Here is a 27,563-nt window from a genome sequence, read left to right on the forward strand (position 1 = left end):
ATGGCAGGGGGGTTGGAACTGGCTGCTCCTTGTGGTGCCTTCCAACCCTGACTGATTCTAGGATTCTACTAAGGAAAGTGTCTGGCTCAAGAGAAGAATATTTGCTCTCATACTTTGCAAGCAAGCTTGTGCAAAGCCCACAAGAATTTGGCTTTTAGAAAAAACAACATTTATTATTTGAGCAGAATAATCATTACACTCAAAACAATGGACATTTGTACAAGAGTCATACAGCCAGCAGCAGACCAAGACTAGTAAAAGTACCTCTTTGAAGTATTGTCAAATGGGCATTTTAGGATGGTAAAAACCCATAGGTAGGAGACATGGTACAAAACAAGTGTCTAGTACAGCAAAGAGAAGAGAAACTAGACCAAGGGTAGTGACAACTCTGAGAAACTCAAGTCCAGAATTGTTAGACCCTGTGCTACATTAGCTGACCTTCATCTTCACCATTATACAAACAAACTCCTCCAGTTATTGGCTTTGGGTGTTTCTCTGAGGATCTGGCACATCGGGGAACAGTATTGGGAAGTACATTTGAGAGGTGCAGCCAGCAGTTGACTCCCTCTCAGCAGGTAGTTTCAGCATCAAAAGGCAGGCTTGTTCATGTACTCTTCCACTGTCTGCAAAACACAGGACACAGAGAGACAACTGACTCATTGCTGCAGAATGACAGAGTGGTTTGGGCTGGAAGGGACCTTTGCAGGCCATCCAGTCTAACTCCCCTGAAGTCACTTCAAGCTTCAAGCTCATCAAGTCCAATCATTGATTTCCCACTGAGAAGTCACTGACTAAACCAAATCCCTCAGCACAAAATCTAATCAGCACTGACACTTTCAGCTAGGCTCAGAATGTTTCCAGGGATGGGGCATCTACCACCTCTCTGGGCAACCTGGGCCACAGTTTCACCATCCTCAGTGTAAAAAATGTCTTCCTTCTATCTAGTCTGAATCACCCCTCTTTTTAGCTTAAAACCATCATCCCTCATCCTGCCAGGCCCTGATAAGAAGTCTCTTCCCATTTTTCTGATAGCCCCTTTGAGTACTGAAAGGCCACAATAAGGTCTCCCCCAGAGCCTTCTCCAAGCTGAACAACCCTGACTCTCTCAGCCTGTCCTCCCAGCAGAAGGTTTCCAGTCTTTGGATCATTTCTGTAGCCTTCTCTGAACTTGCCCCAAACAGTTCCAAATCTCCCTGTGCTGAGGACTCCATAGCTGGATGCAATGCTCCAGGTGAGGCCTTAACCAGACAGTAGTCAAGGGGCATGATCTCCTCCCTTGACCTGCTACCCACACTGCTTTGGATGCAGCCCAGGATACAGCTGGCTTCTGGGCTGAGAGAGCACATTGCTGGCTTACACCCAGCTTTTCACCCAACTGTACCCCCAAGTCCTTCTCCACAAGGCTGTTGCTCTCAATCTAGTCACTCTCCACCTTGTATTGATACTGGAGATTGCCCCAACCAAGGTGCAGGACCTTGCACTTGGCCTTGCTGAATGTTCACACATCCCCTCTTCTTGAGCTTGTCTACACAGGCCGACTTCTTGAGCTTGCCCAGGTCCTTCTGGGTTGATATTCCATCCCTCAGGTGTGTTAACTGCACCACTCAGCTTGGTGCTAGGCACAAAGCTGCTAAGGGTACACTTGATCCCACTTTGTATGCATGGAGCTATGTCTATTGTGGAGCAGTACAATAGACTCATAGAATCAACCAGGTTGGAAGAGACCTCCAAGCTCAGCCAGTCCAACCTGCAACCAGCCCTAGCCAATCAACCAGACCATGGCACTAAGTGCCTCAGCCAGGCTTGGCTGCAACACCTCCAGCAACAGAGACTCCACCACCTCCCTGGGCAGCCCATTCCAATGCCAATCACTCTCTCTGACAACAACTTCCTAATAACATCCAGCCTAGACCTCCCCTGACACAACTTCAGACTCTGTCCCCTTCTTCTGGTGCTGCTTGCCTGGCAGAAGAGATCAACCCCACCTGGCTGCAGCCTCCCTTCAGGGAGCTGCAGACAGCAATGAGCTCTGCCCTGAGCCTCCTCTTCTGCAGGCTGCACACCCCCAGCTCCCTCAGCCTCTCCTCACAGGGCTCTGCTCCAGGCCCCTCCCCAGCCTTGCTGCCCTTCTCTGGACACCTTCCAGCACCTCAACAGCTCTCTTGAATTGAGGAGCCCAGAACTGGAGTCTCAAGTTGTGCTGAGGGAAGTATAGGCTGGATGTTAGGAGGAAGTTCTTCACAGAGAGACTGATTTGCCATTGGAATGGGCTGCCCAGGGAGGTGGTGGAGGCACAGTCCCTGGAGGTGTTCAAGAAAAGTCTGGACGAGGCATTTAGTGCCATGGTCTGGTTGCTTGGCTAGGGCTGGGTGCTAGGTTGGACTGGATGATCCTGGAGGTCTCTTACAACCTGGTTGATTCTATGGACACAGCACTCAAGGGGTGGCCTGAGCAGTGCTGAGTACAGAGGCAGAAGAACCTCCCTTGTGCTGCTGGCCACACTGCTCCTGAGCCAGGCCAGGATGCCACTGGCTCTCTTGGCCACCTGGGCACAATATTCAAACTCCCTTATCCTCTCTCAAGACTGCTGCAGTTTTGCACTGCAGCACAGAGCAGCTCATTTGTCTCTAATGTGTTAGTGAGACAGAAGAGATTTTTCTGTATTCTCAGGCAGATGTATTCATAAAATATAAACTGATATTATGTTTTTCTTTTACAGAACCATCTTAGATGTATCTTGAACTATTAAGTGTTACACCCAAGAAACTCTAGCAGTTAAGCTGCAAGACAGCAACAACATTATATAAAGAGCCTCAGTTGACTCTAGAAGATGAACTGAAAGCCTCTGTAACCTTCTCTGATATCATCAACTGAACTACTGAAACCATTTGGATAATCATAGAATGGTAGGGGTTGGAAGGGACCTTCTGGGACCATCAAGTCTAGCCCCCCTGCAAAGCAGGACCACTTAGGGCAGGTAACCCAGGAATACATCCAGGTGTGGTTTGGATACCTCTAGATAATAAAGTACCAGAGGAGCTGAGCTGCACTTTAAGCTCCTGATAAACAAGGAAGATGTAGAAGGTCGCAGAATCAAGCAGGTTGGAAGAGACCTCAAGGCTCATCCAGCCCTAACTATCACCCAGCCCTGTCCAATCAACCAGAACATGGCACCGAGAGCCTCATCCAGGCTTTGCTTGAACACCTCCAGGGATGGCAACTCCACCACCTCCCTGGGCAGCCCATTCCAATGCCAATCACTCTCTCTGACAACAACTTCTTCCTCACATCCAGCATACACCATTGTAGACAGCAATGAGCTCTGCCCTGAGCCTCCTCTTCTGCAGGCTGCACACCCCCAGCTCCCTCAGCCTCTCCTCACAGGGCTCTGCTCCAGGCCCCTCACCAGCCTTGCTGCCCTGCTCTGGACACCTTCCAGCACCTCAACAGCTCTCTTGAATTGAGCAGCCCAGAACTGGACACAGCACTCAAGGGGTGGCCTGAGCAGTGCTGAGCACAGGGGCAGAAGAACCTCCCTTGTCCTGCTGCCCACACTGCTCCTGAGCCAGCCCAGGATGCCATTGGCTCTGCTGCCCACCTGGGCACTGCTGCCTCAGCTTCAGCTCCTCTCTCCCAGCACCCCCAGCTCCCTCTCTGCCTGGCTGCTCTCAGCCACTCTGGCCCCAGCCTGTAGTGCTGCTTGGGGTTGTTGTGGCCAAAGTGTAGATCCCTGCACTTGGCCTTGTTCAGTCTCATCCCATTGGCCTCTGCCCACCCATCCAGCCTGGCCAGGTCCCTCTGCAGGGCTCTCCTAGCTCTTTGCCTTTTGTCTGCCTCTGCCTTACCTCCTGCAACATGTCAGACTCTTCTATGGCTTTCACTGCAGACCTCTTGGAAGTTTCTTGCACTTCTCCACCGATGATGAACTCATCCAGAATAAAATAAGCTTTCTCAAAGTTAAAGATGATATCCAGCTCGCAGACCTGCCCAGACAAAAGGACACACCCATTCAAATCCCTCTCACAGCATTATAAGCACTGCTGGGACAAGAGCTGTTAAGATGATCAAATGTATTCAACATATCACAGAATGGATGAGGCTGGAAGGGACCTCTGGGGGTCACCTGGTCCAGCCTTCCTGCTCAAGCAACACCTGCTCAAGCCTGTTGCCATGGCTTCTGAACATCTCCAAGGATAGACTACCCAATCCTGTTATGCAAGCTGTGCCACAGGGCTCACCCTCACAGTAAGAAAGCTTTTTCTTATGTTGAGATGGAGTCTCCTGTGTTCCAGTTACTGCTGTCACTGGGCATGACTGGTAAGAACCTGGCACCATTTGAGACAGTTGGAGATGTTCAGCCTGGAGAACAGAATGCTCTAGGGAGACCTTCTAGCAGCCTTACAGCATATGAAGGGGACCTACAGGATAGCTGGAGAGGGACTTGTTACAAAGGCATGCAGTGACAGGATGAGGTGTCATGGTTTAAACCTGGAAGACAGACATTAGGAAGCAGTTCTTCCCCCATAAGCATGGTAAGGCACCAGAACAGGTTGCCCAGAGAAGCAGTGGAGGCTGCAAGCCTGGAAGCCAAGGCAGGCTGTATGAGCCATTGACCAGCCTGGTCTGCTGGAAGGTGTCCCTGCTGACAGCAGGGAAGTTTGAACTAGACAACCTTTAAGGTTCCTTCCAACCCAAATCAGTCCATGATTTTATGACCTTCCTGTGCACTCCTGTGGTAGACAGCAGGGTGAAGAAAGATCCTGTATATTGCCTAATACTGCAGTTACTACTGCACTGACTTAGAGCAAAGTTATTCTACTTATTACATTCTATATAACACACTGCATTCACACTGCTTTTCAGAGACCAAAGCTACACTCATACTGCTTTTCAGAGAGAGACCAAAGCTACATCAGCAGTGTGCCCAGGTGGCCAACGTAGACAATGGCATCCTGCCCTGCATCAGGAACAGTGTGGCCAGCAGGACAAGGGAGGTTCTTCTTCCTTGGTACTCAACACTGCTCAGGCCACAGCTTGAGTGCTGTGACCAGTTCTGGGCTCCTCAATTCAAGGGAGATGTTGAGGTGCTGGAAGGTGTTTAGAGAAGGGCAAGGAAGCTGGTGAGGGGCCTGGAGCACAGCCCTGTGAGAAGAGGCTGAGGGAGCTGGGGGTGTGCAGCCTGCAGCAGAGGAGGCTCAGGGCAGAGCTCATTGCTGTCTACGACTACCTGAAGGGAGGCTGCAGCCAGGTGGGGTTGGTCTCTTCTGCCAGGCAAGCAGCAACAGAAGAAGGGGACAGAGTCTCAAGTTGTGTTAGGGGAGGTCTAGGCTGGATGTGAGGAGGAAGTTGTTGGCAGAGAGTGATTGGCATTGGAATGGGCTGCCCAGGGAGGTGGTGGAGTCGCTGTGCCTGGAGGTGTTGAAGCCAAGCCTGGCTGAGGCACTTAGTGCCATGGTCTGGTTGATTGTGTAGGGCTGGGTGCTAGGTTGGACTGGTTGAGCTTGGAGGTCTCTTCCAACCTGGTTGATTCTATGATGCTCATACTGGTTTTCAGAGAGACCAAAGCTACAGCCATACTGGTTTTCAGAGAGACCAAAGCTACAGCCATACTGGTTTTCAGAGAGACCAAAGCTACACTCATACTGGTTTTCAGAGAGACCAAAGCTACACTCACACTGGTTTTCAGAGAGACCAAAGCTACACTCACACTGGTTTTCAGAGAGACCAAAGCTACACTCACACTGGTTTTCAGAGAGACCAAAGCTACACTCACACTGGTTTTCAGAGAGACCAAAGCTACGCTCACACTGGTTTTCAGAGAGACCAAAGCTACACTCACACTGGTTTTCAGAGAGACCAAAGCTACACCCATACTGGTTTTCAGAGAGACCAAAGCTACACTCACACTGGTTTTCAGAGAGACCAAAGCTACGCTCACACTGGTTTTCAGAGAGACCAAAGCTACACCCATACTGGTTTTCAGAGAAGCAAGCTGCCTTTCTAGCCTCCTAACCTTATAACAGGCCTTATAAAGAACACAGCTTCACAGAGCAGGACAAATTTCCTGTCCAAGTGACCCTACCACCACCAAATGCTGTTCTGTTTTGGGGCAGTACAAACATGAGTTATGGCACAGTGATTAAAATAAGGGATGAATTAAGGCAGTGGGAACAATTTCAACAATGTCTACAGGAAAGATGTGGCTCCTGTGATCTTTAAAGACTTACTAATAGACCTTTTTTGACCACTTCTTTAATAAAAAAACCCAAAACCAACCCAACAACCACCTACTTTACCTTTTTTTCCTGTTTATATGTCATCAATTGCTACATAATAATATGAAACAAGTAAAACCAGTGTATATGAAGATGTCAAGGGAATTAAAGTACTGCTGACAAGAGACATGTTTTAAAAGTAATTTTCCTCAAGCTCTCCTCTCAAATTCTATCCCAAGCCAGACATACAAAGCATGAAGATTAGTCTGAGGTGGGGAGAAAGGATGGAAAAATAATCTTTGATAGTTTCAGTGCTATTTTATAAGACAACTGTTGAAGTCAGTCCAGAGGAGGCCACAAAGATGCTCAGAGGGCTGCAGCAGCTCTGCTATGAGGACAGGCTACAAGACCTCAGGCTCTGCAGCATGCAGAAGAGAAGGTTTTGAGGAGACCTTGGAGTGGCCTTCCAGTATCTGAAGGGGGCCTGCAGGAAGGCTGGGGAGGGATTTGCAATAACAGGATGAGGGAAAATGGGTTTAAAATGGCAGAGGAGAGATTAAAACTGGATGTTAGAGAAGGGCTTTTTTGCAGTGAGGGTGGTGAGACACTGGCACAGGTTGTCCAGGGAGGTTGTGGAGCGCAGGAGCACCCAGTGTGATCTTTGATCCCATTGGGTGCTTCTGTGCTCCACAACGTCCCTGGAGGTGTTGAAGGCCAGGCTGGATGAGGCATTGAGTGACCTGTTCTAGTGGCAGGTATCCCTGCCTATGGCAGGGAGTTGAAACTGGATGAGCTTTGAGGTCCCTTCCAACCTAACCCATTCTATGATCTAATAATGAATTTCACTCTGGATTGAGAAAGTTTAGAGTAGTGCAGATGGGGACATGAAGCAAAGCAGCTTCAGAGCCCTGCTTGTTTATCAGCCAGCCAGGAATGTGTTTTGTGGGAGAAAGTGAAACCTACATTTCCAAAGTATCTGTCCAGAAGCTCCACGTATCGATGGACGACCTCTAGTGTCAGCAGCTCATTGTCCTGGTCTTCTATTGCACAGCAGAAGTACAAACTGGCATACCTAGAGACAGAAAGGCAGAACCAGAGTAAACAGCTGGATCATCTGTGCTCTGCTTGTTCAGCTCCTCAAAGTTAAGCAGGTAACAGTTAATGCCTGTCTTGTCTCTAAAGCAGAAGTTTCCTTGCACAGAACCCTTAAACCTCAGTGTGGTTGGAAGGGTCCCTTGGGGATCACTTAGTCCAACCCCACCAGCACATTGGGTGCTTCTGTGCTCCACAACCTCCCTGGAGGTGTTCAAGGCCAGGCTGGATGAGGCCTTGAGCGACCTATTCCAGTGGGAGGTGTCCTGCCTATGGCAGGGGGTTGGAACTGGATGATCCTTGAGGCTGATTAGATATTAATAAGCACTGAAAAGATCATTCTTAAAGTGTGCCAGAGAACACCTGAAAAGATGAGATCATTTAAACTAGTTATTTAGTTAGCTAGAAAAACAAACTCCACCCCTGGCAAAGTGGGACACCTCCAGCACTGAGCACAAAGCAGTAGTACCTTAAAGTCTCTCTAACAGTGAATGGAGTTAAACAACCTGTAGGATGAGTTACTGTTCTTTAGTGAACAGCAAAAATCAAGGTGCCAGGAGTTCCCTCTCAGCAAACCTGCTATCAACTGCCTGTTTTACACAGAGACAGAAGGCACGAAACTGCTCACACAAATGGTCCTCATAACCAACTTGCAAGAGAACTTTGTTTAAATCAGCTACAAGCTGGGAGTAATGATCTCCCTGGAGTCTCTGGCGCTGTGGCTGGAGGCTCAGCTTGTCACAGCAGCTGGTCAGATGGTTCTAACTATCACTTCACAGCATGGAACTTGTGTTTTGCTCAACGGGTGACCTGCTTCGTTTGTACAGCGTGCTGTACCTCAAAGCTACTTCTGTTGGCTACAACGGTACAGGAACTAACAGGCAGTTAATGGTGTAAATGGTGACCAGTGGTTTGCTTGGAAAAGAAAAGGGCCACTAACAATTTCCAGAGCAACAAATCTTTTCAAGGCAAATGTTGGATGTTCCTCAGAACAGCTCCTGCAGCCTCCCAAGGAGCCTGATAATGCCCAGCACACATCCCAGCAGGCTGCCTTGGGGAATTAAAAGTGAAGCCTAAAGCCTTCTCACAGAGTCTGAGCCACTCACACTACTTTATTCTCATTTTGCCAGACTGCACAAGTATGTCTCACCCCGCAGTTCACCCTGCCCATGTAGCCAAGGACACTGTGCTGTTACACGCAGTTAGATGGCTGAGTGGCTGGAGAGCAGCCAGGAGGAAAGGGACCTGGGGGTACTGAGAGATAGTAAGCTGAAGATGAGCCAGCAGTGTGCTCAGGTGGGCAAGAGAGCCAATGGCATCCTGGCCTGCATCAGGAACAGTGTGGCCAGTAGGACAAGGGAGGTTCTTCTGCCCCTGTACTCAGCACTGCTCAGGCCACACCTTGAGTACTGTGTCCAGTTCTGGGCCCCTCAATTCAAGAAAGATGTTGAGGTGCTGGAACATGTCCAGAGAAGGGCAACAAAGCTGGTGAGGGGCCTGGAACACAAACCCTATGAGGAGAGGTTGAGGGAGCTGGGCCTGTTTAGCCTGGAGAAGAGGAGGCTCAGGGGTGATCTTATTACTGTCTACAACTACCTGAAGGGGCATTGTAGCCAGGTGGGGGGTGGCCTCTTCTGCCAAGCAACCAGCAATAGAACAAGGGGACACAGTCTCAAGTTGTGCCAGGGTAGGTATAGGCTGGATATTAGGAAGAAGTTCTTCACAGAGAGAGTGATTGGCATTGGAATGGGCTGCCCAGGGAGGTGGTGGAGGCACCGTCCCTGGGGGTCTTCAAGAAAAGCCTGGCTGAGGCACTTAGTGCCATGGTCTGGTTGATTGGTTAGGGCTGGGTGCTAGGTTGGACTGGATGAGCTTGGAGGTCTCTTCCAACCTGGTTGATTCTGTGATTCTAAGGCAGGCTCCTACCAGCTTAGCCTGGCGCTGGGAGGTTTGTTTGATGTTTTGCTTAAAGCAAGCTTTATTTCCCCCCTTGCAGCACGTGTTATTTGTGCAAACAGCATCTGTACATTCTCATCCAGTTACTCACACCTTTTGTAAACAAGCTTGAGGTCTTTCCAGTCAACAAAGCTGCTTGTTTTCTGGTTGCGGGACAGAACGAGCTGGACGATCTCCCGGATGATCTTCTTCTTCTCTTTGTCTGGCAGCGTCGTGTACCACTTCTGCAGCCTTAACTTCCCCTGCCGACTGAACAACAGCATGAAGTGTATCTAGGGCAAACAAAGCAACATGGTTAACACCAGAGCCACGGCCAGAGAAGAGCTGTTCTTCTGTGCCTGATGTCAGCTAGCCCCGAGATCCTGCTGGCCTGGAGGCCCCAGAATAGGCTTGCCTATGCCTTGCCTTGCCTGGACATGTTTTTCTGCCAGGACCCCTGGTTGTAAACAGGTTGTGTAAGCCCCCACACACCCAGCTCGTGTCTCCCTGGGGTAAGTCCATGTGATGCCCATATTTGGGAGAGTCCAGGCAAGAACTTCTGCCTATTATGGTAAAGTTTGGCTGACTGCCAACCTGATTGGTCATTCTAGTGGCCAAAGAGGCCATTAATCTCAATAAATAGGGGTGCACAGGTAAACAACGTGCTCTGACCCTCACCTGCAGCTCAGACCCCTGCACAGCTCGGATGCTCAGCCGCTGCCTTGATAGCTCAGCTGCTCAGACCCCAGCTCAGACACCACTGCTCACACTCAGAGCCTCACTCACAGTTCACCTGCCTGCATACCTTAGATGCAGAGCTAACTCAAGCCTGCCTATAATATATATATATGAGGAGCCTACAGTCTCCAGCCAGCTGTGCACACTTGCACACCACTGTGCTATCAGGACCAGATCCTGCGTTGCCTTTACCTTCAGAGCTCAGACTCCCAGCAGCCGCACACCCTGCATGCCCACTGCTTATCACTGCCTGGTAAAAGCCACTGCCGCCGAGATAACCAGGAAGCAGACTCTGGATTGTCTGCACACACACACGGCCTGCTAGCTGTGAGAACCATGCCAGAGACAGCACCTCCTGCTCCTGAGGTCCTGTTACAGAATTCCTGGACACAGCATCCAGAAGGAGCCAGCAGCACCCAGGCAGAGATTACATCCTTTGTCAGGAGAACAAGGTTAGAGACCACCATTTCCCCAGAAACTGGGAAGATTCATCTTTTCCCCTGTATAGGGTTAACACTCCTGGGGGAGTAACCCTGAACCTGACCCTAGGGGTCTTGGCCCCTCCCCAGGGGTGGGCCACACTCCAGGTGATGGTTAGCCCACTCCCCCCACTTCCTGTGGTATAAAAGAGGAGCACTTCCTGCTCCTCATGCTCTTTTGCCTTGGCTCCCTCTTGACCCACACACTCATACTGCATTCCAGCACACCCCGTGGCAGCCACGAGGCAGAAACACCATCACATTACTCGGGTTGTATCCACCCCTTGTTGTATTTTGCTATTTTCCCTTCCTTATCCTTTGTAAACTTCCCTACCTCCAATACCTTTTCTAAGTTATTGTTAAACTTTTCCTTTTTCACTTCCAAATCGAGTGAGATTGATTTATTTGGGTGTCCCTACCTTTCTCTCTCTCCCTGTCTTTTGGGAAAAGGAGGGGGAAGAGGGGAGGGCACTCTATAAATTCTATAAATTGTCATTGGGTCTATTAAATTTATTAGAGTCTCTGGGAACCTGCATTTGAACCCAAGACATCCCCTCAAGGCGGGAGGATTTCAGCCTCAAAGTCCACAGGCAGAGACCCTGAAGTCTGGACACTAGGCACAGGCTGTGACATAGTCCCAGAGGGTGATTAATGATTAATAAGAGTTGTGAGTAAATGCTTTAACACCTCTGTAAATATCTGTTACCTCTGCCATAGAGCAGAAGCAGTGCCAGCTCACTCTGCTGGACAAATAGCACACAGACCCCAAGTGGCATTAAGCCGTGGGGGAAAACTCCTCTCTCTGTTGGTAGTTTGAATGTTTGCTAGTTAATTAGTAAGTTCCTGTACATATTCTATCCTAGAATGTTTTCATAACTGTGTATTGAATATTACTATTACTACACAGCGGTTGGGGGTGGTGAGAGTTCAGAATATTGAGATTAATACACATATATTTTTAGATAACATTATCTTGCCCCAATTAATTTCTCCCCTCCGCCAAATCCGGCGTAGGTGCTGAGAATCCCCCTCCGTGACACCTGCTGAGGTCATTTACAGCCACACTGTGATGCTTGGACAGATCTGAGACAGGGTGAACGTGGAAGCAGAGTTCGCTCTCCTCCCCTGTCTCTTCACCCACCCATGTAGAAGCTCTCCCACACAGCATCCTTCTTGCATCACCTCCCACCCAAACTCCCTCACCTTTTGCAAACAGCAGCTTTGCTTCCTACTCTGCCATTTCCCTAGGGACCAGAAGGTGTGTCCCCACGTCGCAGTGGTCAGAAGAGGACCCTAGCCCCTCCTCCAGTAATATAAGGCACACCTTAGTGAAGGGAATAAAGACTGAGACACAGCTGGGCTAGGGAGAACAAGGCACAGGACTAGAAATAACAATCAACATCACTAAAGGTGCTGGAATTGCAATGCTTTGGGTCACAAAGCAAGCAGCTTGTTCCTACAAGAGACCACAAGGAAAAGAAGAAACTGGTCTGGAAAGGAAGCTGAAGAAATCCCCAGGGATGGCACCAGTTGCTGATGACACTGAACTGTCCCATTCTTGACAGGCATCCCTACAGCTTTTCTTATCAGTCCCAATGCTTGGAGGCCAGGCACAGCTGCAGGGATGTCTGGTCACAGCCACAGCTGTGTGCACAAGGACAGGAACACTGCCACTTGAGAGACAAGCCTTCCCTTGATACTGGGATGACCAAAGAGAAGCACAGGAGCCTCATTTTCCTCTCCTGCTCCCAACCCTTGCAAAGTCCCAGCAGAGGAGCACGTCAGATGCAGATCCCCATTAGTCTAAATCCCTTCCTGCATCTTCTCAGTCTACACCCTTATCTTCATCTTGTTTCCAATTCCAGCTTACTGCTGTCCCTATGCTTCCCAACACTCCACCTCCATTTTAGGGAATCACAGAATGGTGAGGGACGAAAGGGACCTCTGGGGATCATCTAGTCCAACTGCCCAGCTAAAGCAAGGTCACTTACAGGCAGCTGCCCAGGATTACAATGTCCAGGCAGGTCTGGAATCTCTTCAGAGGAGAGCCCACAACCTCTCTGGGCAGCCTGCTCGAGGGCTCTGGTGCCCTTATAGGAAATAAGTTTCTCCTCATCTTCAGGTGGAACCTTCTGGGTTCCACTTTGTGCCTTGTCCTGTCACTGGGCACTACTGAGGAGTGTCTGGCCCCACCTTTTTGCTCCTTGTCCTTTATCTACTGATACACATTGATAAGATCCCCTCTCAATCTTCTCCTCTCCAGGCTAGACAGCCCCTGGTCCACCAGGAAAGTCAGACTGCTTTATTCCTACGTGTCTGTGGCAGGACCAGCTGCTGGAAACACAGCTCTTGGCCACCATTAGTCTAATGTGCTTAACCAAATTACAAGGACTTTGCAGCTGCCTCGTGTTGAGTCCTGGAACACTCTCCAGATGAGCAGGCTAAATAAAAACAACTCTGCTGCTGGTAGGTCTGATTACAGCCAAGATCAAAGCACCATGTTTTTGCCTTTCTCTGATCCTGTGACCAGCTGGGCTATGAGAAGGTGATATTCCAGCTAGCAGGGTTACCTCTTCCCAGCAGATCACAGTATCACCAAGGTTGGAAGAGACCTCACAGATCATCAAGTCCAACCCTTTACCACAGAGTCCAAGGCTAGACCATGGCACCAAGTGCCACATCCAACCTTGCCTTGAACTGCCCCAGGGACGGAGATGAAGGGATGGTGCTTACTGTTCATGCACCTCTCCACTGAGAGGAGCTGGATGGAGGAAAGGCTGTTTCACGGAGACTGCCTGGGGAGGTGGTGGAGTCTCCGTCCCTGGGGCAGTTCAAGGCAAGGTTGGACGTGGCACTTGGTGCCATGGTCTAGCCTTGGGCTCTGTGGTAAAGGGTTGGACTTGATGATCTGTGAGGTCTCTTCCAACCTTGGTGATACTGTGATACTTGCTCTGAAGCCTTTGTCATGCTCAGGATTTACTGAAAAGCAGAGTGGAGGCTCTGCAGACAACAGCAGCAGGTCAGTGGGTGTCCATTTAACAGCCATCAGGCACAGGCAGCAGCTATTTGATAAACAGATCTTTAAAATACAGTGGATGATCAGAGTCAGCTGAAATGGAGCCAATTAGTCAATGAAGCCCTATCAAAAGTTGACAGCATAGAATCATAGGACTGGTTTGGCTGGATAGGACTTTCAGTATCATTGAGTCCAACCACTTTCTAGCTATCAAATCTGGTGCTAAACCATGAACTCTTTCATTCAGTTCAACCTTGCTCTGCCCAGCCACACTGATAACGACACCGCATGCTCCTCACCCTCATACCTCTGTTCATTACAGTTCACTGAAAGGTTTTGATGCCTCAGTAAGCCTGGAAGTGGTGAAGCACTGCACAAACAAATCTAGCAGCTCATCTGTTCCTTCCTCCTCGAGCAGGAGAGCGTATTTGCTGTCCTTCAGAGCTAATGCTAGAATCACAGCACTGTTCAGATTGGAAGAGAACTTCCAGAGCAACAAGCCCAACCCCTAGCCCAGCACTGCCAGGCCAACGCTAAACCACATCCCTCAGCACCACCTCTACAGGTCTTTTAAATCTCTCCAGAGACAGTCCAACATTTCTTTGGGCAGCCTGTTCCAGGCCCTGAAAACTCTTTCAGGAAAGGAATTGTTCCTTGTGTCCAACCTAAATCTCCTCTGGCATGATTTGAGAGCATTTCCTCTTGCCCTGTCACTTGCTATTAGGGAGAAGAGACCAACATCTGCCTCACCCCAGGTTCCTCTCAGGGAGTTATAGAGAACAAGATCTCTCCTCAGCCTCCTTTACTCCAGAGCAAACGACCCCATTTGTCTGGGCTGCTTCTCACAAGACTTGTGCTCTATGCCCTTCATCAACTTCATTGCCTTCTCTGAATCTGCTCCAGCATCTTAATGTCCTTCTTGTAGAGAGAGGCCCAAAACCAAACTCAACACCCAAGGTGTGTGCTCACCAGTACCAAGTACAAGAGGACAATCACATCCCTAAGTCCTGCTGGACACACTATTGCTGATACAGGACAGCATGCTGCTGGCCTTCTTGGGCACCTGGGCACAGAAGATGCCAAGATGGATGTGAAGGAATTTTTGGGTTGGTTTCAGCAGCCAAACTACAAATATCTTTATTGATGATCTGGACCAGGGGATTGAGTCCAGCATCAGTAAGTTTGCAGATGACACCAAGCTAGGAGCAGCTGTGGAGCTGTTGGAAGGTAGGAGAGCCCTGCAGAGGGACCTGGCCAGGCTGGATGGGTGGGCAGAAGTCAATGGGATGAGATTGAACCAGGCCAAGTGCAGGGTTCTGCACTTTGGCCACAACAACCCCAAGCAGCACTACAGGCTGGGGACAGAGTGGCTGAGAGCAGCCAGGCAGAGAGGGAGCTGGGGGTGCTGGTAGAGAGGAGCTGAAGATGAGGCAGCAGTGCCCAGGTGGGCAGCAGAGCCAATGGCATCCTGGGCTGCCCCAGCAGGACAAGGGAGGTTCTTGTGCCCCTGTGCTCAGCACTGCTCAGGCCACCCCTTGAGTGCTGTGTCCTGTTCTGGGCTCCTCAATTCAAGAGAGATGTTGAGGTGCTGGAAGGTGTCCAGAGAAGGGCAACAAAGCTGGGGAGGGGCCTGGAGCAGAGCCCTGTGAGGAGAGGTTGAGGGAGCTGGGGGTGTGCAGCCTGCAGCAGAGGAGGCTCAGGGCAGAGCTCATTGCTGTCTGCAGGTACCTGAAGGGAGGCTGTAGCCAGGTGGGGTTGGGCTCTTCTGGCAGGCAAGCAGCAACAGAAGAAGGGGACAGAGTCTGAAGTTGTGCCAGAGGAGGTCTAGGCTGGATGTGAGGAGGAAGTTGCTGGCAGAGAGAGTGATTGGCATTGGAATGGGCTGCCCAGGGAGGTGGTGGAGTCACTGTCCCTGGAGGTATTCAAAAAAAGACTGGCTGGGGCACTCAGTGCCATGGTCTGGTTGACTGGATAGGGCTGGGTGCTAGGTTGGACTGGCTGAGCTTGGAGGTCTCTTCCAACCTGGTTGATTCTATGATTCTATGATTATCCTACAATGTTTTACTTGTCTTTAAAAGTTCTGATTCCAGAGGATAACAAAGGTAAATGACTTGCTACAAGGAAATTACTTTTGAAGTAGAGTGCTTGGTTTCCTCTCCTGCCATTCCAGGGTGTCCTGGCTATGACTAACCACCCCCAGACTCCAGGGCAATGCCAGAGGGAATTCTTGGGTCCAAGCCTGAGTGGGTTAGGATGAAGAGTACAAGGTTGTGTGTGAGCATCTGCTGCCTTTGCTGCAGAATCTGCAGGAGACAAGCTTTGGTCTGGGAGCTGAGTGTAATTTTATTAGCTTCTTTTACTGAATCAGACCAAATCACCTACAGCACTGTGCAAAATGCCCTCCACAGTCAGCAAACAGCTTCAATGACTCCGTTTAAATCTCACAGGCCAGTATTTGCTAATTAGAAAAGAGTCTGGGCTTTTATTTAAACCAGACTTGTAAGCCTGCACTCATCCTCCTCTCATGCATCTCTAAATTAGCTACAGCTCTAAGTTAGAGAACAGGTTGGACAGTTACAGGATCTTCTGCCTTAGAATCATAGAATCAAGCAGGTTGGAAGAGACCTCCAAGCTCAGCCAGTCAACCTAGCACCCAACCCCATCCAGTCAACCAGACCATGGCACTAAGTGCCCCAGCCAGGCTTGGCTTCAACACCTCCAGGGACAGTGACTCCACCACCTCCCTGGGCAGCCCATTCCAATGCCAATCACTCTCTCTGACAACAACTTCCTCCTCACATCCAGTCTGGCACAGCTTGAGACTGTGTCCTCTTGTTCTGGTGCTGCTTGCCTGGCAGCAGAGCCCAACCCCACCTGGCTACAGCTTCCCTTCAGGGAGCTGCAGACAGCAATGAGCTCTGCCCTGAGCCTCCTCTGCTGCAGGCTGCACACCCCCAGCTCCCTCAGCCTCTCCTCACAGGGCTGTGCTCCAGGCCCCTCCCAGCTTCCTTGCCCTCCTGTCTTCAATTCAGGGGCCCAGACCTGGACACAGCACTCAAGGTGTGGCCTGAGCAGTGCTGAGCACAGGGGCAGAAGAACCTCCCGTGCCCTACTGGTCACACTGCTCCTGATTCTTCTTCTGACCTACAAGCTTCCAGCAGGACAAGAACAACATCCCTAGTTTTGAGGCTGCAAAAATGAAGCGATCAACACGAAGTCATTTCCCAGCAAACAGAAGAGAGGAAATGCAAAAGACAGAAAGTTTACAGGTTCACATGAGCAAACCTAAGAGAAACTTGTCAGACCAAGGCACACTCTGATTGTTTTTCACCTTCCTCAAGAGCACTTCGATCTGATAAGCAGCTTACCCAAGCTTGTCCCCTGAGCTGTTCCCTGCCAAGACTGGAGATTCCCTTTGGTGCAGCTTCCCCCAATATTAAGCCATTTCACACTCCAGACTGATCAAACACTTCACAATTAGCTCAGTCCTATCATCTGTTGCTTTTTCACCTCACTGTGAGAGGAATGTGCACCAGGAAAGCTTCTCCCCCTCCTGGAATTCAACCTGCTTAACATTAGCTGACTGTTCTCAAACCTGTTCTGTGGCATCCAGCTGCCCCAGGTCCCTCAGCGGGAGAGGACAGGGAAACAACTCCAAGGAGCCTAAGGGGAGGGAAGGCAAAATGGGACATGGTGGCTGAACACTGGGAGAAACAAGCAACTCTCTTCCTGGGTGCTGCTTGGTTTGGAAAAGTTTTGCTCCCCTAGGCAGCTCTGTCACCCCAGCAGCAGTGGGTTTAGGTTCTGCTTCAGCTGTAACCTTTCTGAGCCCATTTAAGAGCTCACTGCCTTCATCAAAACCAGCTTTGTAAACTAGGAGGATTCCTGAAATTCCCAACTTAATTAAAATCTGCAAATTAGGAATTAAAATCATAAACCAGACAGCTGGGCAGAAATCAGAGCCTCTGCAGCTGCTGCCAGGAGGCAATATATGAGATGGTAATGGAGAGAAACTCATGGACCACATAAAAAGGGAAGGAGAATAAAAAAGGGCAGATTTTTGGCTGCTGACAAGACAACAGCTGCTGATAGAAGCCTGGGGAAAACCAGACTGACTGGCTGGGCCTGGCAGAGAGGAATCAACTTCTTATCAAATTCTCTTTTAACTAACTTCAGGTTTATTGAAGGCTCCCTGATCTCCTGGCACCGTTTTAGTCTGAGTCGAGTTTATATTCTGCTTATCTTTCCCTCGTTTTCATTCTCTGCTCCAAAAAGAAAGTATTTCCCAGTAGAGCCATGCAGCTCTTTTTGTGTTACCATTTATCTTTCCTTTTTGGATCATAGAACCAAGAAGGTTGGAAGAGACCTCCAAGATCATCCAGGCCAACCTAGCACCCAGCCCTATCCAATCAACCAGACCATGGCACTAAGTGCCTCAGCCAGGCTTGGCTTCAACACCTCCAGGGACAGCAACTCCACCACCTCCCTGGGCAGCCCATTCCAATGCCAATCACTCTCTCTGACAACAACTTCCTAACAACATCCAGCCTAGACCTCCCCTGACACAACTTCTGACTCTGTCCCCTTCTTCTGTTGCTGCTTGCCTGGCAGAAGAGCCCAACCCCACCTGGCTACAGCCTCCCTTCAGGGAGTTGTAGACAGCAATGAGCTCTGCCCTGAGCCTCCTCTTCTGCAGGCTGCACACCCCCAGCTCCCTCAGCCTCTCCTCACAGGGCTCTGCTCCAGGTCCCTCACCAGCTTCATTGGCCTTCTCTGGACACCTTCCAGTATCTGAACACCTCTCTTGAATTGAGGTGGTCCTCCTGTACTCAGCACCAAGGTTCTGAATCAGGTGAGGAAGCTGGTGAAGGGTCTGGAGTACAAGTTTCACCACAAGCAGCTGAGGGAACTGGAGATGTTTAGCCTGGAGAAAAGGAAGCTCAGAGAAGACCTTCTAACTCTCTGCAGCTCCCTGAAAGGAAACTGGAGCAAGGTGGGGGGGGGGAAGGGCAGGGGAGGGTCAGTCTCTTCTCCCAAGGAACAAGTGATGATAGGATGAGAAGAAATGGCCTGGAGTTGCACCAGGGCAGGTTTAGATTCCAAATTAGAAGAAAATTCTTCCCTGACAGGTTTCTCAAACATGGGAATAGGCTTCTCAGGGAGGTGGCTGAATCCCCATCCCTGGAGGTGTTTTAAAAGACACAGAGACATGGTTTAGCACCTGCCTTGGTAGAGTTAAGAGAATGGCTGGACTCAGTGATCTTGAAGGTCTTTTTCAACCAAAACAATGTCACAATTCTCTGGAACTCAGCTTTAAAACACACACTTTGTCTGCATGATGTTGGGAAGCAATAAAAAAGCAACTGGAGTGAACAACTGGTCCCACAAAGAGCCTGAAGCAGTGCACTGCTGCCTGTCTGGCACTGAATTCCTCCTCGCTTCATCTCCATTAGGAATCTTTCTGACCAATTTCCCCTAAACAATACATCCAAAGTCCATGCAATAAAAGCTGTGCCAGATCATTACAGGCCCATGTGACTACAGCTGCACATTGATTGTACACTTTTCATCATGCAGAAGCCACCCTTTGCTTATTACTGAAGATTTCAAATCGAGCACCATACAAGCACTTAAAGGGTATTTACACCATACAGTATTGATCCAGCCAACAACCTCCTGGATAGCCTCACTCCAGTTAAGTACAACTATCATCCAAACACAACAACCGAGCAGGCAAACACTCAGCAAGCACTTCATGTGTGCTCCTTCCACCCTGCAGCAGTGCAAGACAAATGCATAATGTGCTAAGTGGGGGTTGGGCTCCTCTGCCAGGCAAGCAGCACCAGAAGAAGGGGACAGAGTCTGAAGTTGTGGCAGGGGAGATCTAGGCTGGATGTGAGGAGGAAGTTGTTGGCAGAGAGAGTGATTGGCATTGGAATGGGCTGCCCAGGGAGGTGGTGGAGTCGCTGTCCCTGGAGGTGTTCAAGACAAGGCTGGATGGAGCACTTAGTGCCATGGTCTGGTTGACTGGCTAGGGCTGGGTGCTAGGTTGGACTGGGTGATCTTGGAGGTCTCTTCCAACCTGATTGATTCTATGATTCTGTACTTTCTTCAAACAAAAAAGGCTCTGTTTCTCTTTCCATTGCAATCTGTGTTTATTGCTTGCCTCAAGGGACCAAACAGAGGCTGATGACCATAGAGGAGCTCCCACACTGGTTAACAACCCACTGAGAACAGCAGGTGTCTGATCAAAACCACCTTCGAGTTCCAACAACAAGCAGCAAGACAACAATGGGCATTCACTGTCTGGTAGTTTTAATGCCCTCTCTCCTCTTCTCAGGGCTGAGCAGATGACAACATATGGAAATGAAAGAGGATCTACTTACTGCTTATCAGTGGTGCCCAGTGATAAGACAAAGGCTAGCAAGCATAAACTGGAACCCTGGATATCTGACCTGTACATGAGAAAAACTTCCTTCCTGCAAGGGTGTTGGAGCCCTGGTGCAGTCTTCCCAGAGAGGTTGTGGAGTGTCCTTCTTTGCAGAGGTTCCAAACCCACCTGGACACCAATCCCGGGTCATGTGCTCTAGGCTCACCCTGCTTCAGCAGTGGGGTTGGACTAAGTGGTCCAGAGGTCCCTTCCAAGCTCTGTGATTCTTTGACACCCTACAGCAACTCAGCCAGTTTGAGGGAAAAAAAAACAATAATAGAGACTGGTGCAGAGAGTAGCTGGGGTTATGCCTGTGATACTGAGAAACACAAGAATCCAGGACAGAGCAGGCCAGAAAGACATGTCTGGCCAGAAAGGCCTGTCAAGCTTGCCTTCAAACACCCAAATGTAGACTTTCTTCTCCCATCCTACCCCCTTGCTACACTTCCATTGGGTCTTGCACCTATCTGAACTGCAGTACCTGCAAAATGCAAAGGTCCAGGGTGGCCACTCAATGAAGCAAACACCTAAAGCAGCTGTGTGAATGCAGATGAGAGCCTGTAGGAATAGGATAGCAGGGAAATTAATGAGCAGGGATGGTAATTAGGCATACAGAAAGAATTCTTTGTACAGGAGCCACAGTTTTAATTTAGGCATTGCTGGAACGACTCCAACTGGCTCACACTAATGCCTGATGTACACACTGAAGCATAAATCCTAGGAGGACTTCAAGGGAAGCAGCTCTACCTGTCCTCCCTGACCCATCAGTTTCCTCAATCCTTTCATGGTTCTGTCCCTTTGCTGCTCATGCTTATAACTGCTGCCTGCACGTCTATGGGATGGTTTAGAAAGATGAGATTTGGAAACAACTAGAATAAAAGGTACAGAAATGCAGCAAACAGGTTATGTGGTCCACATGCTTAGCAGCATAGCCCTGGCTGCCCATGATCCCTCCAGTCCTGCATTTGCCCACCCGAGATGTCATGGCATTCTTCAAAGCCCTCCAGGCATTTTCCATGGCAGCAATTCCTGTGGCTGACACACACCTCGATTTCTTTATTTATACAGTCATAGAATCAACCAGGTTGGAAGAGATCTCTGAGCTCAGCCAGCCCAACCTAGCACCCAGCCCTAGCCAATCAACCAGACCATGGCACTAAGTGCCCCAGCCAGGCTTGGCTTCAACACCTCCAGCAACAGTGACTCCACCACCTCCCTGGGCAGCCCATTCCAATGCCAATCACTCTCTCTGACAACAACTTCCTCCTCACATCCAGCATAGACCTCCCCTGGCACAGCTTGAGACTGTGTCCCCTTCTTCTGTTGCTGCTTGCCTGGTGGAAGAGACCAACCCCACCTGGCTACAGCCTCCCTTCAGGTAGTTGTAGACAGCAATAAGATCACCCTTGAGCCTCCACTTCTCCAGGCTGCACACCTCCAGCTCCCTCAGCCCTCACAGGGCTGTGCTCCAGGTGGGTACTCAAGAAAGAACATCCAAGACCAGAAGAGGATCAAGTCAACATCAGATATTACAGCCCTTCTGAGAAGAACCCCAAACCACTCTTTTTTCCTAGCAGACCCCACAAAATGATACCCATAAGTCCAACTGAGCGAGAGGAAGCAAGTGAACACCAGATTATGGCTCACCCCCCCTGAGCAGCACTCTGATTTGAGCAGCATCCAGAACAATAGTGCACGTGTAAAATCACCATGGTAGTCCTGGCTCCAGAAGTCACAAGTTTAAGGATTCAGGGCCAGAAACTGGATCCAGACAACCCACCTGTGGACCCATCATCTGCCTAACTAAGACACCCACGGCACACACCACTGGATTAAAAACATTCACCTACACTGTGTGAAAAAGTAGTCCCCTTTACAATCAGTGCCTAAAAATTTCCCAGCAGGTACCTTCACTCTTTGCAGCAATCACTCTTCACAGTGATCATGCATTTCTATCACTTCCCCTGCCATCATCTCCTTCCAAGCTTTAAAACCTATCTACCCAGGATCTTCAAAAAGGGCAGCCAAGCCACTACCAGTATCTACTTCCACACAGATAGTTCACTACAGAAGATATAAGCAAAGAAATACCACTATGGACTATGTTCTTTTTTCTCTCACACAGAATTCAGCCTCAGATTGCAGCAATCATTCATTTGTCATTTCCTCTACTCCCACCTGCTGCCCTTCTTGTCTTTCAGAGGCAAAGTTCATCATCTCCTCCAGGTCAGTACACTGAGGTAGCACAGATACCCTTCAAACTATAGACAGCAAATTCTCTGCAGCGCAGAAAACACATTTGCAGACCTGAGGCTATTTTAACATCGAGGCTGAGAGTTCAATTCCAAAGACCAGGTAGGTGTGAGCAGCTGCAGTCACTGCAGTATTTCCACTCAAGCTTCTGGATCAGCAGCTGATATCAAATGTCTCACTAAGTGCAAATGGCGCTTGCCAACTCTTTTTCTACTCAAGCCAAGACCAATTTTAGAGCCCCTCTGCTCAAAGAGATCCTTTGGATATTTTCCCAGGGTTTCAGATCATTTCCACAATCATAGAATCAATCAGGTTGGAAGAGACCTCCAAGATCACCCAGTCCAAACTAGCACCCAGCCCTAGACAACCAACCAGACCATGGCACTACGTGCCCCAGTCAGGCTTGGCTTCAACACCTCCAGCAACAGAGACTCCACCACCTCCCTGGGCAGCCCATTCCAGTGCCAATCACTCTCTCTGACAACAACTTCCTCCTCACATCCAGCCTAGACCTCCCCTGCCACAACTTCAGACTCTGTCCCCTTCTTCTGTTCCTGCTTGCCTGGCAGAAGAGACCAACCCCACCTGGCTACAGCCTCCCTGCAGGTAGTTGTAGACAGCAATAAGCTCTGCCCTGAGCCTCCTCTGCTGCAGGCTGCACACTCCCAGCTCCCTCAGCCTCTCCTCACAGGGCTCTGCTCCAGGCCACTCCTCAGCCTTGCTGCCCTTCTCTGGACATCTTCCAGCACCTCAACATCTCTCTTGAATTGAGGAGCCCAGAACTGGACACAGCACTCAAGGGGTGGCCTGAGCAGTGCTGAGCACAGGGGCAGAAGAACCTCCCTTGTCCTGCTGCCCACACTGCTCCTGAGCCAGCCCAGGATGCCAAGCACTGGTTTTATTCACTGCACTGACTAGCAGCACAGGAAAGAGGCAAGCAGGCCTTGGACTAGGCAGGCACCAATCATGCCCTCAAAGCAAGGCACCCAGAGCCCCGCACTGTTACGAAAGCCACACTGATAACACCAAAGTGGCACTAGGACAAAGGTGTTGCAATGCTCCGGAGCATGAAGGACTACAGCAACATGTGTCCTTGGGGAAACTAATAATACTACTTTCTGCTCTATCCCTGCTGTGACAGCAAGCCTGGATGTGCTTATTTGTTGCACCCATATCTGTCAGAGAGCAGGATTTAGTCTCTTAAAAGCCTCTTCTGTTTGGCTTGGGTTTTTGACATCAGGGAGTAGCAGCTGGGCAGAAAAGCCACCTTTCTCAGCAAGGCATGCAGTCAGCTGGGCTGAACAGAGAGTTTGCTCAGGAATCTACAACACAGCAAATACCTGGCATCATAGAATCATAGAATCAACCAGGTTGGAAGAGACCTCCAAGCTCAGCCAGTCCAACCTAGCACCCAGCCCTAGCCAATCAACCTGACCATGGCACTAAGTGCCCCAGCCAGGCTTGGCTTCAACACCTCCAGCAACAGAGACTCCACCACCTCCCTGGGCAGCCCATTCCAATGCCAATCACTCTCTCTGACAACAACTTCCTCCTCACATCCAGCCTAGACCTACCCTGGCACAACTTGAGACTGTGTCCCCTTCTTCTGGTGCTGCTTGCCTGGCAGAAGAGACCAACCCCACCTGGCTACAGCCTCCCTTCAGGGAGTTGTAGACGGCAATGAGCTCTGCCCTGAGCCTCCTCTGCTGCAGGCTGCACATCCCCAGCTCCCTCAGCCTCTCCTCATAGGGTTTATGTTCCAGGCCCCTCACCAGCCTTGTCGCCCTTCTCTCCACACCTTCCAGCACCTCAACATCTCTCTTGAATTGAGGAGCCCAGAACTGGACACAGCACTCAAGGTGTGGCCTGAGCAGTGCTGAGCACAGGGGAAGAATAACCTCCCTTGTCCTACTGGCCACACTGTTCCTGATGCAGGCCAGGATGCCACTGGCTCTGCTGCCCACCTGGGCACACTGCTGCCTCATCTTCAGCTCCTCTCTACCAGCACCCCCAGGTCCCTTTCCTCCTGGCTGCTTTCCAGCCACTCTGGCCCCAACCTGTAGCACTGCTTGGGGTTGTTGTGGCCAAAGTGCAGAACCCTGCACTTGGCCTTGTTAAATGCCATCCCGTTGGCTTGCTAGGCAGAGTGCTACTTGCCCAAGTACCTGCCATTGAGATCTCAAAGCACAGAAAAACAAGCACAAGCAAGCACAACTCTGTGATTCCAAACTGGAGAAATCGATCTACAAAGAGATTAAACACTGAAAATCCTTTGCCTGTGAGCCTACTGTGCTAGTTTGAAGCAGACTAGAATGTTTTGGTGAGAAGAACTAGATTACAGGCTGTAAAAGGAAAACAATGGGGATGGCTACTTTGCTCACAGGCTTGCTGAGATGTACAGGAACAAGAAATAAAAGCATTAGATAATCTCTCAGCACCTCTCTTGCTGGGGCTGCTGGCTGAGCTGCATCTCTCTAACCTCACCCTCCAGTTTGGGCTAAGCCACTTTGCTTCCTAACCCCCTGGCTGAACCTCCATTCTTCCTTGGGACTGGGGTAAGGTTGAGAGGGGTAGGGGGAAGGTGAAGGGGTGGCTGAGAGCCCCTGCTGGGGACTCAGGTTTCTGGGAGGGCTGCTGTGTTTCTGGGAGGGCTGCTGTGTTTCTGCATTACCTTTTCCCTTGTCTATTTCTGTCTAAAACTGTCTATACTGTAAATCTCTGCTTGTCTATTGTGCCAGCTGTAAATATAAGCTTCATTCATATTTCCAGAGCCAGCTGAGTCTAGTCTGGGTGATTTCTAAAGTGGGGGGGGCTGGGAACACCTAAACCATCACATCTTTTAATTTGGTATCACCATTGTTTTCCTTTCACAGCCTGTAATCTAGTTCTTCCCACCAAAACATTCTAGCCTGCTGCAAACTAGCACAGCTGAATAGTTTTACTCCTGGTTTGTAACTCAGTATCACTTATTTCTGCAGGCTTAAGCCAGCGTGACAAGCCCTTCAGAGAAACTAGATGACAGAGAGTGGGATTTTAAGCCAGATGAGTGTCCAGACAAAAGCACCTTTTCATCAGCACCGGTGCTACAACAGAACGGGGCAAGGCTGACAGCGTCAGTAACGCCAGCAAGGGTTCGCACTGTGACCTCAGAAAAACCCAGCTTATCAATCGCAAGAACGCAGGCTCACCTTATCAAATGGTAACGATCAATAGAGGAGATGGGCTCCAAGCTGGCAACAAACAGCACTCCTGTAAGCAGCACTCCCCTGAGGCTGTGGCGAATGCTTTGAGAACTGGCATTTGTGAAGCGTCTGCAGCAGGGAGGGTTCTGAGATCAGTTTCCCTGAAATCAGCTACCTTATTTACTGACCTTCAAGGGCAGAATGGGAACTCTGACTGTTTGCCTCAACTTTATTGGAGGGAAGTGGCTATGTAGGGCTGACTCTGGGTGTAACCAGCAAGACACATATGGGGACTGAAGGCGTGGAGGCTGCGCTGCTGTCTGTAAATTCATTACTGTGCATATTCTATTTGCAAATGTAATGACAGGGATGCCTTTCTAAATACACCGGGCTAACACCTATTTAACAGTCTGGCCAAACCACTGGAGGCAAACAAGGATCTCTCCCTCTGGGAGGAGAGACAAACAACTAAACTTGGCCTGCGATGAAGGAAGGAGTTGAGAGACTTCTCCTCAGCTGCATGGCCAGTAACTGATATTACAGATGCACACAACAGGCAAGCTGTGCCGAGACATCGTCCCAGGGCATGCTCACAGAACCTGTCCCAAGATGGAATTACCAAGCAGGGAGTTGGTTTCTTGATTAAGAGGCATCACTGCCCCTCTTACTGCCTGAGAGCCCAGAGGGAAAGAAATCTAACCATTACTCTGATGATGGAGAGAATAACCACGACAACCTTTTTCCATACCAGCAAACCACCACCAAGCACAGCAGTGGAGAGCCAAAGGGCCTCGTATCCTGGGATCCTGCTTGTCAGCTCATCAACTTAAAGGGATGTTGGCCCCTTCCGAGCTAAAAGAAGGCACTGCTGCTGCATCTACCCAGCCACATGCAGACTGGCTGCCAATAGGGCAATGCTTATGGAACAGAACCAGACCCACATGCTCTCTCCCAGAAGCACTACTTGAGGGAAAGCCAGAGTTAAGTTCCTACAACCCCCATGACACCAAGTACCAGAGTGGAGGAGCCGAAGTGGGAGGTAAGGCTGCCACCCAAGCTCTCCGCTTCCCCAGCATCAGGGAATACAGACGGGGAAAAGCTCTTCCCAGTGCTCCCATCCCAAGAAAACCCAGTGCCCGATGCTGCCACGGCCGGACACCAAGGCCAGCCAAAAGACACAGATCCATACGACACCACATCCGACCCTTCTCCAGGCAGCGGAGCCGACCTGACCTGCCGCTCCTCGAGTTACAGGCAGACTACAAAAGCTCTCTCCGCTGAGCCTTGTTTTCCTGGTTGGCTACGCAAGGCTGATAGCATGACCCCAGCTCACCTCACGGGCCAGCAGGCTCGAAAGCGAAAGAACCTAACTCGCCTTCCTTCCACACAGGTGCAAGCCTTGCCCAAACCCGCTCGGAAATGGCCGTTTCGGTGCCTGCGAGCGGCCGGCACAGCCCTAGCAGGGCTGGCAGGCACTGGCAGAAGAACACATTCCAGCTGTTTACAGCCAAGTCGGCTTGCCCCAGCGGGACGAGGGCAAGAAATCCTTTTCAACCCAAGTTTCTCTCCTCCCAAGGCAAGCAAGTGGCTGTCGCACCTACTCCGGGACGCTCCCCCTCCCTGGGCGGCCAAGGCCAGGCGCATTTCAGCGGGCGGCGCGGCCGGACCCACCTCTGCGGGGACTTTGCTTGCCCGGACACCGCTGTTTGCTTTGGGCGCAAGGCCCGCGCCGGCCCGCGGAGGGGCTGCCCGCGGCTCCCCCCGGGGCTGAGAGGGACGCAGGGACGGGGCCACTCCGCTCTGCCTCCGGCCGGCCCCAGCGGGAAGCCCAGCGACAGTGCTCCGCGGGGGCGCACGGCGGGGGCGCAGCGCGGTTACGGCAGGCTCCCGCCCGGTGAAACCCGACGGCCCCAGCCCACTTACCATGGCGCGACAGTCGGCGGCGGGCTGGGCGCCGGCCGGGCCCGGCTGCCTGCCGGCCGCCTCCCTCCTCTGCTGCCCTGCCCTCCTCCCCGCCCCGCCGCAGGTGAGGCCCGGCCGCACCGCTCCTTCCCACAATGCCCCGACAGGGCACTCCCCGGGCGCCTCCGCCTCCCCGCTGCGCCGCGGCACGGGGCTGCCGTCGGGGGACGTGGAGCCGGTGCGCAGCGGCGAGGCCACAGTCGGGAGAAGCGGTGTGAGGGCATAGGGCACGCCTGGGCGGCCGAGGAAGTCCTGCACCGT

The 27,563-nt window shown here is 50.7% G+C and overlaps 1 protein-coding gene across 7 annotated transcripts; it reads right to left on the bottom strand.

Annotated features, from left to right (window-relative positions):
• Window positions 1-146: 146 nt before the first annotated feature.
• AP1S3 (adaptor related protein complex 1 subunit sigma 3) lies at window positions 147-27,563 on the bottom strand. Of its 7 annotated transcripts, none has more exons than XM_064152649.1 (5): window positions 27,264-27,541; window positions 9,357-9,512; window positions 7,179-7,287; window positions 3,846-3,983; window positions 147-623 (listed from the first exon to the last, which is right to left on the bottom strand). In XM_064152649.1, exons 1-5 carry the CDS (start codon window positions 27,524-27,526, stop codon window positions 588-590), a joined length of 702 nt encoding a protein of 233 aa, XP_064008719.1. In that variant the 5' UTR covers window positions 27,527-27,541; the 3' UTR covers window positions 147-587. The 7 variants fall into 7 exon arrangements, 6 of the variants coding, with proteins under 6 accessions (XP_064008719.1, XP_064008722.1, XP_064008724.1 ...); XM_064152652.1 differs by having other exon boundaries at window positions 9,357-9,535; window positions 27,264-27,349; XM_064152654.1 differs by lacking the exon at window positions 27,264-27,541 and adding an exon at window positions 27,012-27,094 and having other exon boundaries at window positions 9,357-9,535.

This window comes from Pogoniulus pusillus, chromosome 13, assembly GCF_015220805.1.
Source record: "Pogoniulus pusillus isolate bPogPus1 chromosome 13, bPogPus1.pri, whole genome shotgun sequence".
Taxonomy (NCBI): domain Eukaryota; kingdom Metazoa; phylum Chordata; class Aves; order Piciformes; family Lybiidae; genus Pogoniulus; species Pogoniulus pusillus.

Coding starts and splice junctions, on each gene's coding strand:
- AP1S3 (XM_064152649.1), bottom strand. CDS start 27,526: ATGCCCTCACACCGCTTCTCCCGACTGTGGCCTCGCCGCTGCGCACCG. Junction 7,288..9,356: donor CTCAAGCTTGTTTACAAAAG/GTGTGAGTAACT, acceptor TTCTGTCTCTAG/GTATGCCAGTTTGTACTTCT. Junction 624..3,845: donor AGTCTGACATGTTGCAGGAG/GTAAGGCAGAGG, acceptor TGTGTTTTGCAG/ACAGTGGAAGAGTACATGAA.